Genomic DNA, 12182 nt, shown 5'->3' on the forward strand with positions numbered 1-12182 from the left:
AAGACACTGCTAAAGCGGCTGCTCCCACTGATGAAGTGCCGCAGGTTTTGCTTCACGTTGGGTCCCTGTGGGGCGGATGAAGGTGCAGACAACAGCTGCCCCTGAAGGAACTCTCTCAAGGCCTGTGTGTGTGTGTTGTTAGTGAAGCCAGCAGCGAGCTCCTGGTCGGCAGGCAAACCACTACGACGCAGATACATTGTCCATCACATCAAGAATTGACCTCGACGCGCTGGGCGGAAAAACATGAGTGTATTCTTATTTAGGCCGTTTGAGCATTTGAAAACTACACACGCGGCCTGTTTTTCACATCCATCGCACGCCGTTAAACACTCACGGTGGAGTTTTCTGCGGTGCCGCTTCACACAATCGAGTGGAAAGATTTAAAGTGAAGGTTTTGATAGCAGTTATTGCCCCCTCAGGCTGTCTACCGCTGTGATCATTTCAGTCTCCGCACTCACTAATGCCGTTCACCGGCCGTCTAGACGACGGGCTTTGGCTGCATTTTTTAAAAAATCATGTGGAAGCAAAATCTTTATACTTATGTTTGCATGGGCTCCAGACAGCACTGTTCACTCCCAGGCAGCCGGCACATTGATAGATCAACACGCTTAGTTGTCGGGCTGCGCGGTGGCGCCTACCAACCAGGGCCTTGCTGTGTGCAGTTTGCATGTTCTCCCCGTGTGTGCGTGGGTTCTCTCCGGGTTCCTCCGGCTTCCTCCCACAGTCCAGAGACATGCAGAATGGGGTCAGGTTCATTGGAGACTCTAAAGTGACCGTAGGTGTGAACGTGAGAGTGAACCGTTGTCCGTCTCTGTATGTGGCCCTGCGATAGGCCGGCGACCTGTCCGGACAGTTCCAAAGACTGTTCCAAGTCTTTGGAACTGTACTCACCATATCCTCTTTGTCATAGGGCTTAAATTCCCCTCTTCAGGTGCTCGTCAGTGTGATTATAGATCGTCTCGCACGCCTCTACGGATTCTCGACAGCCCCGGGCGGATTCGTGGGATTCGGGAAGCTTAGCGAGAGCCTTGGAAAATGCACAGACAAACCGCTGATTGCCATATCGTGAAATTACATTCTCTCCCTATTAATGCGAGATCAATCTGTGGCTGTGTGGGAATGTTGTTGCTACACTCATAATCCCATTTAGTCGCCCGTTATCCTCACCCAGCAGGGTCCTATACTGAGAGCCTCTGCTCGCTGTGGTTGCTGTATCATTGTGTCATACTTCCTCTCACTGTGTAGCAGCAGTGCCATGTAATCCCATGTGGGCAACAACATGTCCGTGCTGTATGGCACATTTTGGAGTGGTGTTCAGATGCCACGGCTCTTAGGATCATGTGACAGTCGGGGGTTTTATCCCTTCCCTGCTGAGAAATGCTTATTTTCTGCGCAGGGTATCTGATTTGGGTGAATTAATGGGTGTCTTCTCATTCTGCGAGCTCCATCAGTCATGGATGGTGTCCCTGACGACACACACACACACACACACAGATTTCCGTAGCGTCGGTGAAGAGGCTCTGTGTTTGTAACAGCGAATGCCGTCAGGACTTTGTTGGGGATTACTGAGGTGGTGTGTTGTGAAGTATCGGTGCTAACCAGACTGTCATCTGCCGATTATTCACTTTCTGCTCTTCCACCGAACCCGCCTAGCGTTTGATTCATTCTTCTCCCACATGATTGAGTTTAATGCGCTGCTTTGTGGAGGAGGGACGATTTCTCATAGCTTAGTTTTTTCCCCGCACAAGTCTCCTTAGATCGGCTTTTCTCATTGATGGCAGGCCCGTTGCTCTCCGGTACAAATGTAAAGAAAATGCTCCGGAATCAGAAATTTGTTTATTGCCAAGTACGTTCTCGTGTGCAAGGGATTTGCTTTGGTGACTGGTGCATAACGAAGAGGAAATAGAAAAATATGGGAGCAAAAACGAAGCACTGTAAGTGAAAGAGAAGGGTCAGAGGGGGTCTATGACCTTGTTGATGAGGCAGAGGGTAAGAAGCTGCTGATGTATCATGATATTTGACATTATTGTTTTTTAACGCATCTGCCCAAGTTGCATTTTACTGGTCCAGTCAGGTCCACTCCAATGGACACATCCGAGTTGTGAGAGATGATTAACTTTTCTTCATGAATGAACTCTTTTGTTCATGCCCACATTTTGGGGGCTCTTCTCAAATATTTGTTGTTTATTCTCTAGAACATTTGATAATTTCACCTCGCAATTGGCTTCTCGGATTCATTTTGGGAAGTTTATGAAATTGAAACCACCATGAGAACGTTCACGGTGGAAATGTCTCTTTGAGAACTAAAGAATTGAATCTTTAACAAAACCTCGCAGATCATCATGTTTTCTATACTACATAAATAAATATTGAAAGTGACAATAAAGTTGCCCAATGAAAAAAAAAAGCAGAAGCATTAAGTAGTATAATATATACACACACTCTCAAGTGTGTGACTCTCACCTTTTTCTACTTCACTGACGTTCATTCAGCAACTAAAGCCACAGCAAAATGTGTAATGAGGATCTTTGTGGCTCCTCCTGCGTTTTGAATCGCCCCCATTTAAAGTCTGCACCCTCCTGAAAGGCTTTCAGTCACATCTCACGTCTTTTGATGGAGACTTCAGCGGAACCTCGGCATAAATTTGATCATAAAATAATAGACAGCTTTATTGTTGTCTAGCAGCCGCGGCCGCTGCACATTAGATAGAGGCAATAAAACGTCCTCCGTATTAAAAATGATTTCTGGCTCGAATTTCCATTTCTGGCCTTGAATCGGAAGGAAAAAAAACTACTGCCTTTGCCCACAAATGAATTTCATATCAAATGATAAGTAATGAACGGTAGTTTTTATATTGATGGTATGATTTAGTTCCATGTATTTCTGGGACGTTGATTTCCAGGGGAACTTGCAGGTCGATATGGAAGTTGCCGCGAAGGTTTCACAAAGAGAAACTGCTCTCAGCTCTTCGGGGAATAATTAATTGCCGCAGGTTTTGATGATTCCAACAGTCAGTGGCGTCTTCATTTTTCAAAACTCCTATTCCATGATCATCCGCTCATGGACGGAGAAGTGACGACCCGTCAGAGTTATGACTCTTAACGAGTGACTGACAATGGCAGAGAGAGACGGAGGAAGAAGGAGATGAAGACTTAGAAGACACAGAAGAGACAGGGGAGAGAGTCAGATGATGCTGTGGATCTCTCTCTCTGTCTCCTCTCTCCTTCAAAGCCTGAGGTGCAGGCTCAACGGAGAGTGCGTGGGAGTTTTTTTTGTGTCGACTAAATCTGCTGCTCCCTATCTTTTGCTCGGCTGCCTTCATAACTCTCCTTCTTTCCCACTCCCTTTGCTATCTTTATGTGTCTCTCCCGACGCTTTACGTCCACTCTTTTTTCCCCTCCTCCCTGTTTTTCTCATCTCACGTTTCCTATGCTTCCGATGCTCCAACACACTGTTGCTCCTCAGAGGTCGAGGTTCAAGCGTCGGGGTGTCAGCCGAAGCATCTGCTGAGGGATTCCATAAACAGCCCCGGCCGTCCAAGCCGTCAGTCAAAGCGCTCTCCGAAAAAAGGCCTGCCAGCGACGACGGATGAACCGGCGCTCTCCTGAGAGATTTGTCGAAAAAGAAAAAAGGAAAAAGCTTTTTTTAGCCATCCACTCTTCCCCCTCACACCACAGCAGTCACTTCCAACGGGTCGTGATTATTGTGGCAGAGGCTGTCTCAGGACGACGCCCGAGACGCGTGCGTGAATGCAAACTGACTGCTTCCAGCTCTGGGAGTTTCAGAGCCAGCAATTTATACACATGACATATTAACAAATTACTGAATGTGGCTGCAGTCCCCACACGATGAGCACTAATTGGCTCCGGTGTCAGGCGATAGTACGTAACGGTAGCGGTGACCTAAATACAGCAAAGACAAGCTCCCTGACAGTAACTGGAGCAACACAACCTCGTGCTAGGTCTGCCCACACAAGGACGGCACTGTGTGGCTACCTGCAGTTTGTTTCTGTGCTTCAGCTTCATGTGGTGTTTTTTGTCGGCTGGACCAACGTGTCCTTCATATATTCACCGGCTGCTGTTAACTGTGCCATGACTGACCGTCCTCATCCCCGGAGGACGAGAGGACATCTGTCACTGCCGACCTCCCTGGTCACCGTCTCTGTCGTTGAAACCGGTACACGTACGGTACATATCCCGGGCGTATGGGCGCCGCAGGCCCACCTGTCTGGAATGTGACTGGCCAGCGAGTGAGAGGGGGAGGGGTTCACTAACGGAACATCTGTAACCTCCAGTGTTTTTTGAAATACATAGTTCAGTCTATTAGTATTCAGCCAATTTTTTATTTATGTTAAGACACTTATAACTTACACTAAAAAAACTTATAATTCCAGGCTTAAACCCCCCCCCCCCAGTTCTACGCCCGTGTCTAAAAGTGACTGTTTTGTGACATCTTTTAAGTTTAAATATTGAGTTTATGTATCATTTAAATATTTAAATATTCACAAATAGACACAAAATGAAACCAAAGTGACACAAAGAGTGCTCTCACACGTTTCAGACCCCACTCACTCAATTCACTGTGTGTTTACAGTCTGAAGACTGTCTTGAAAGGTAATAATATGGTGTATGGCCCTCGTATCAATATATGTGACTGTTGGGTGTATGCGAGTCAGGAAATATTGAATATTCCCATTTCTATGTGATATTTACATTTGAAAGAAAGCGGCAGCCCCGTCTGCCCGACATGGTTTTGTTCTTTGTTGAGCGCCACAGAACAAACAGACAAGCATTCATCTATTCACACAAAGACAAGCTGGATCAGTGAAATCCCCACAATAAAGGCCAGCGCAGCAATGCGCCTCACTTCCTCCCTTTGACCGGGGGACGTATACCCACAGCTGGACCCATTCTGACAGGAGATCAGACACCGTCCTCCTGATGTGGCCGCCCCTTGTTTGGCATCACTTGTTACAATGACCCATTTTATCCCCATCATCTCCCCCTCAGCTGCTCGCGAGTCTTTTTTGAAAAAGCGGCGATGCGGAGGCGATGGAGATTCCCTTATTCATATTCATATGAAACACCTGTTGTCTGCAGACGAGCACCAGTCCAACAAGTGGGACGTCGTCACGTGACTCCTTTGAATCGGATGTGTTGTCCACCAGCGCCCTGGGAGATTATCACCCAGATTACTGTGCCATCCTGAATGTGCCCAGCAGGGGGCAACTTGTTACACACACGCTTCACAGAATGTGGAACCACCGATACCTAAATCCAGTGTGAGTAATCTCACACTGGATTTAGGAATCGGAGGTTAATTAATCTATTGATGGTGAAATAATCTCACTGAGATTATTTCACCATCAGTAGATTCATTTTTATTAAAAATAATTTATGAATACTATTTTATAATATGATTTACTTCCTCAAGCATGATCTTGGACACACACACACACACACACACACACCAAACACACCAATCTAATCTCGGTCACTTTCTAAAAAAGCGCCAAAAGTTTATGTTTGCGCTTTTTTACGCGCGCAACGTAATGGCACCTGACCTGCCCTCTCCAATGACCCCTTCAATGTCCCCTCGTAATGTCGCACATCCAACTCCGCCAACTGAAGGTCAATTTTCCCGAGTGCATGTGAAGTCGTCACAGCCACCTCGCTCGGCAGGGACGAGGATGAGGAACTCTTCTCTCTCCCTCTTGAGTTTCCACCGAGGCGACGGGGACGTGGCGTCGTGCAGGGCGACGAAGATGTGAAGAGAGTGGGACCTTTGTGATCACCTAGAAGAGAAGTGTTGCCATTTCCCTTTTCGCGCGACAAGGAAAGAACATGGCGAATTCCAGTTCTCCTCGGATGACCTCCGCGCACCAGGGAGAGATCCTGGAGAACCCGCTCCAGGTAAGTCTGCGCAAGCGTTTCGGATCGGATCCTCGTGTGTTCGGTTCAAACAGCCACAACATACTGAAATGTCCAAATGAAAACAAGCAGGAGTTTGCATGTCTGCCCCCCCCCCCCTCTAAACTTTCAGGAACTTCTCTCTTCCTGAACTTCATTTTGGAGCCGGACGTTACGCGCGCTAATGCCCGAGACGACATGAAGTTAGTCTCTAAAATTTATCCCGAGGAATCCAGAATGTGGTTTGACCTCAGCCTCTGAAGCTCTTAGGCTGATGAGCACTCAGCCTGACATCTCAGAGATCTACCGCTGTTGGCACCTGTCACAACTGTTATCTTCCGAAGGCGCATGTGGCCAAATCACTGAGTCGCAAGGTCTTTTAGTTATTCTATTTTTGACTTTGAGTCTGTGCATCAAGTTGAGTGTGCAGACTGTGTGTGTGTGTGTGTGTGTGTATGTATTCGTGTGTGTATGTGTGTGTGTGTGTGTGTGTGTGTGTGTCACTCCTCTGCCCTCCCACTATTACGCAGACACATTCTCCTCATGCTCATCTTCCCCTGTAAACGTTTTTCTCTTTTTCTGCCATGTTTTGTCTGAGTGACACTACCAGCATACACACACACACACACACACACACACACACACACACACACACACACACACACACACACACACACACACACACACGACAGAGGAGGGATGAGAAGCGTGAGTAATGAGTAATGGCTCATGGGTGGGCTGGGTGAGAGAATAGACCTACTGTAAGAGTCCGGAACAGCTGATTGGTCCCCGCTCCCCCCCCTTGTGTCCAAAGCGTCCCACCATCTCGGAGGACGTCCCGACATCCAGCGGACAATATCTGTCTGTCTCTCTGGCCGAGTTCGTCGTAGCAAGACATGAGTGGCACTGGCAAAGATGAGGATTGTTGTTTTGGATGAACAGGCGGCATCATCATCACCACGGCCAATGAGAAGCGGGACCAACCGGTCGCATTACAGAGCTTATTGAGTTAATATGTGGCCCGTGAAGGAAAATATCAAAACTTGGAATGACTCAATAGCCTCCTTGAATAGTTTTGCAGCACACTGTTTATATCTGTGCAGAATTTGCTCTTTTCCAAAAGAGCTGAAGGAGGTGAAGGAGGTGGGCGAGGCCGCGCGGCTCAAAATAAGTGTTGAGCTGAAATACTTACGAAAAAATTGGCCATATTACTAACCTCGGTTAATGTTTCATCTTTTATTTTCCCTGATAGAAGAGGGGCCGGAGAGAGATTATGTTGGCCGATCACTTCGAGGGTAATTGTTTTCCACAGTTACTGACCAGTTTCCCATTGGAGTGGACGACAGTTTGTCATATATGTTGGACTTGTTGGGGAAATTCATGCTCCCCACTCGACGAAAAGCAAATACTATCTTCTATCAGGCCAAAATGAACGTCTTGTATACAAGATATAGTATATGAAAATTTTTATGGGCATTTGGCCATATCATTTGCTAAGTACAGTCTTGCTCCCAAGGCAATAAATCATTTTCATATTAATGATACTATTTCCTGTCCTCTTCTCAGCCTCGCTAAGTTGTGAGACTTTACGAATAGCAGAGTATATCCTCCGGGATCACTGAGAGTATATACTGTACCGCTCCTCGCGGCCCTGGGTCTCCTGTACCCACCACCCGCTACACAGAAAGTGCAGAGATCAGCCCGTCCCGGGGAGGGACAGATCCCCATTGTCAGTGGACACAAAGGGCCACGGTGTCTGTCTGTCTGTCTGTCTGTCTGTCTGTCTGTCTGTCTGTCTGTCTGGTGGTCGGTGTGTCCTACAGTGAGGAGGAGGAGGAGGATCAGCCTTGTCAGTCTCGCTTTGCAGGCGGGCTTAAGGTTTGGTGTTTTGTGTGTGTAGAGTTTTACGTGTGCCTTGAACGTCGGTCGCGCCCTGGCGACGAATGTGCGTTTTGTCGACACTGACAATTCAAAGGGGTTCGTGTCGTCGTGACTTTTAAATGCTGAGTAAAAGAACCCTAATGTTCCCTCACGATCAGCTGTCAGGTGTCAGGTTTGAAGAATCCAATCATCTCCGCAAATTCTCCACGGCATTGAAAAACCAAAGCAGCCGAGCCATTAGGAGTCCGCGTCACTGTGTCAGGTCAGCTGTCAGGCCGTTGCTGTCTCTCCTTTGTAGCAAAAATGGAATTGCATTTTTGAAAAAGCTCAATTAAATCTGGATTATATTCGTTTTTTCTTCTGCAGACTCCGACTGCGAGAGCGTCACAGGAAGAGCTCGTCCCGAAACAACTGTGCAGTCGGACACAGATACAGGCGATGTAAAGTGGTGGAAGAAGCAGATCTTAAACTTCTAGTAGCTCGAGTGACACTGCAATTTGAAAATCCTCCTGCAGATAAAAAGTAAACAGGGATTATCAGTAAAATATACTTGGCTTCAAAGTCAAAGGGTATTAAAAAACACACGGTGGCAATTTCTTATTGACTTTAACAATGTCAATGGAGCATTTGCTGAAGCTTACTCCCATTGAGAACACACAAAGAAGAAGAGGAATGATTGTAAAGAGGCGATAATCAGTTTCCATTCAGTATTTCTGTTGTCCAAGGGTGAAGGACACACTTCTCGTGGAGTGTACATACAGTCCACGGCAGGGACTGAGAGAGATCAAAACATCTACACTGTAACCTGAATGTCTCAACTTGAATAAAAGGACAACAACTAAGACGGGTCGCATTTAGCTCGCGACTCTGATCCGCGACCGCGCAGCACATGAATGCAACTCGAGCTGATTTGGCGTCGACGTAGCGCGAGGCGTCTTACGGCCGCTCAGGACGACCCGTCCCCGTAACGCGAGGTTTCGTAGCAGGGACGTAGGTGCAGTGGGAGGCGAGGGGCCCGGTGTGGTGACGTCTCTTTGCTCCCGCGGGCGCAAGTGTCTGATATTTGCCAAGTGAGCTGACGAACCAGAGGCACTCCCACTGCTTTGTTTGCTCTTCCTGTCACAGGAAAACTCCCTCTTTATCTCTCTCTCCCTCCCCTGCTCCCTTTCTCTCTCGCTCTCTTGAGTGGATTCATCTCCAGCCGCTTGACTCCCGCCTGCATTCAAAGTGCTCTTGGTCCCTCTCTCCTCACCGACACAGAGACAACACACAAACCAAAAAGAGAAGTAATGGATTACATGAGATCAGGATTGAATTTACTTGCCGGCGAGCGTGTGTCCTCCCCCCCCCCCCCCCCCCCCCCCCACCCCACCCCAGCAGCCTCCCCGTGAGCAGCGGGCCACTTGCACTCTTGTCCTGTAAAGCTCGACGAGGTTATTGATCTTGGTCTTTTTAGAGGACGGGCCGCAGCCGGCCTGAAGGATGACGCCCGTCTGTCCTCTCTTCTAGGCGGGGGCCCACCGCACGCTCTGTCTGTCTGCCTGCTGCCGCAGCGTATGAGGATGGAGTCCATCATCGCACACCCACACTTTATTTTTTTATTTTTTTTACCTTGATGCAATATCAGTCCCCAAGGAATTTCATCATCAAGCCGCCAGACTGCTGCCCACCTCCTCCTAATCCCTGCCTACCCCCGACTGCAATCATCACTTACGTCCACACACACACACACACACACACACACACACACACACACACACAGCGTCCTCCCTGCTGTAGTGCGGGGCACATCACAAGGTCAGCGGACTCATCAGACTCAAGGTGGATGAAGACGGAGGTGGACTGTGATGCAGGACGGGAGGGGGACGAGACTGTCGGCTGCCATTTTGGAATTTTTTTTAATTGCCCATGAATCCACTTGGCTTGGATTCTTCATCGGACCGGATGATGAGTTGTGTTATACGCAATAAGGAGAAGTGTTTTTTACTCATCAGCTGTTGTGTTTGGAGACTTGGAGGAATTGATTCCCGCTCCGTTCATCCTGGTCTCATGTGATCACGGTGCCGTGCCGTCTCAGCGTCAACAGTTGTAACAGAGTATCTCTCTCGGCCTCTCTTATAACTCCACTCCAGGGGATAAACACTGCGATGAGCTCGGCTGAAGTTACTTGTTGTTTTTCCCAGTGATTGAGTTTCCTTTTTTTAGGTTTTTTCATCATTCACATCCCCCTCCCCCCTCTGTGCACCTTCATTTCTCTGTAAAGACGTAACCGCCCGCAGCCACACGCTGGTATGTTTATGACCTAAAATTAAATTTCCTCTTGGCAATAATTTTCCAAGCGTATGGAGGGAAGCGGTCCTGTGTGTTCCTTGAAACACTTATAGTGTAATGGCTCTCGTTTCCCCTTGCAGCAGTTGAACGCCAATTATGAATTCCATGCTGAGAGTCGGCTGCAAAATAAGATGTGCGTCTTATCTTTTCCTGGTATTAGAACGACCCCGTGACGATGTCTTTAAAGAAAGTGGACAACAAGAGTCTTCGGATGAGAGGTGTTTTTTGGGGGACAACATTTGTCAAGGGCTTTACATACTGTACATACGTTTGAGTGATGCCAGTGGCTTGGCTCTAGGACCTGCACTGTAATCCAGACTGAAATGTGGGACTGCAACTATCGATTATTTTCATTATTGATTAATCATGGCGATTATTTTTTCGATTAATTGATTAGTTGTTTGGTTCATCAAATGGTGATGGTGAAGATATTCACATTGAAGATGCTGAAATCAGAGAATTTAAACCTTTTTCCCCATAGAAACTACTTGAGGCGATTAATCGATTATCAAAATTGTTGCAGATTAATTTAGTAGTCGAATTACAAGTCGATTCATCTGTCAGCTGTTCTGCATCTCTCCTGAAATGTCTGAACAGCTACTGGACGGAAGTCCCGGTGACTCCGCAGGGATCTCTTTATCTTACCATGCAGCAGGGGAAAGGATCCTGTTTCAAATAAGAAAATGTAATTTGTTGATTAATGTAATTTATGGCCAAATAGCTGCAAAAGATAATGATGCTCCCATCAGCCTCAGTTGGACTTGAAGTGTTGTAATGTTGGCAACAGTCTTGACACAGTGAGCATGTCAGCATGCAGATGTTACCATCCAGCTGCTCCTTCTTACAGTCTGTACAGCTACTACAGACGCTCAGTCTCGCTTTAATCTGCTACCAAGACACTCCAGTCTTACCAACAACGCACGGCCACATCGCCCCAGTTCTGTTAGCAAAACCTCGCCTGCGGTGTGTGTGTGTGTGTGTGTGTGTGTGTGTGTGTGTGTGTGTGTGTGTGTGTGTGTGTGTGTGTGTGTGTGTGTGTGTGTGTGTGTGTGTGTGTGTGTGTGTGTGTGTGTGTGTGTGTGTGTGTGTGTGTGTGTGTGTGTGTGTGTGTGTGTGTGTGTGTGTGTGTGTGTGTTGAGGGCGTGAACCAACCTGCATCCAGAATCTTGTGTGGTGTCGTTTATCGTGAGTGATTCAAGAATAGGAGTGTTTGTGTTTATGCATATGTGTGTGTTAAATATCTGTCTGTTGCTATTCACTGCATGTGAGTGTTTTATATATTATATGTACCTTCTGTTCGCATAGGCTACACACACACACACACACACACACACACACACACACACACACACACACACACACACACACACCTTTGAACAGAGCTATAATGGAACACTTCTGTCAGTGGTTATCATGGACCAGACAGCCGGGGGGAGAAGCCCTGCGGGGTGTATTATGGGGGTGTTTATAATGTTGCGTGACAAGTGGAGCATCTTCTTATCTTCTCTCTGTCCACTGTGTGTTTGTTCGACAGGCCTACCTCCTGGGAATCATCGTCTCCATATGTGGGAATGTCCTCATCAGCATTTCGCTCAACATACAGGTACGAAGTGCCGGAATGATCCAGCTGCACACAGCGGGCAACCCGACGCCTGCAAAGGCTCATTTTTCCGATTGCTGCTCCGCTGCCTCCCTCCTGACAGATGGTTCTCGCTTCAGCAAACTCCGTATGCATCCATCACGATGACTTCAGTGACTGTACATGCTCCGCGTACACACTCAGAGCAGTCATTGCACAGCACGCGGCGGGAACGTGTCTGCGTTCCATCCTAATAAAGCCTGTTCAAATTAACGCTAATGGAAGTGGGTGTTTTCAGAAAAATGTCAGACAGTACAATTTGTCCACTTACATATTCAAATGATCCATCCAAGTCATTTAGAGAATATATTCAATGAATTAACCACGAGCACACGCTCTTTAGCTTTCAGCAGTTTGAAAGGTCTAAAATTATTGTTTTCTTTTTTTAGTTTTTGCTGCAAGATTCACTGATTCACCAAAAC

The 12182-nt window shown here is 47.3% G+C and overlaps 1 protein-coding gene across 8 annotated transcripts in view; it reads left to right on the forward strand.

The window, feature by feature from the left end:
• LOC118302540 (NIPA-like protein 2) overlaps positions 1–12182 on the forward strand; it is a 36358-nt gene that overhangs the window by 13702 nt on the left and 10474 nt on the right. For 5 of the 8 annotated variants that reach the window (XM_047331869.1, XM_047331849.1, XM_047331851.1 and 2 more), the window contains one exon: positions 11656–11724. In XM_047331869.1, the coding sequence (XP_047187825.1) occupies positions 11656–11724 (69 nt within the window). Of the gene's footprint in view, positions 1–5599; positions 5913–11655; positions 11725–12182 lie in introns of those variants that run through there. The other 3 variants (XM_047331850.1, XM_047331862.1, XM_035628769.2) reach the window with 3 other exon arrangements.

Source organism: Scophthalmus maximus, chromosome 1 (genome assembly GCF_022379125.1).
Source record: "Scophthalmus maximus strain ysfricsl-2021 chromosome 1, ASM2237912v1, whole genome shotgun sequence".
Lineage (NCBI taxonomy): Eukaryota > Metazoa > Chordata > Actinopteri > Pleuronectiformes > Scophthalmidae > Scophthalmus > Scophthalmus maximus.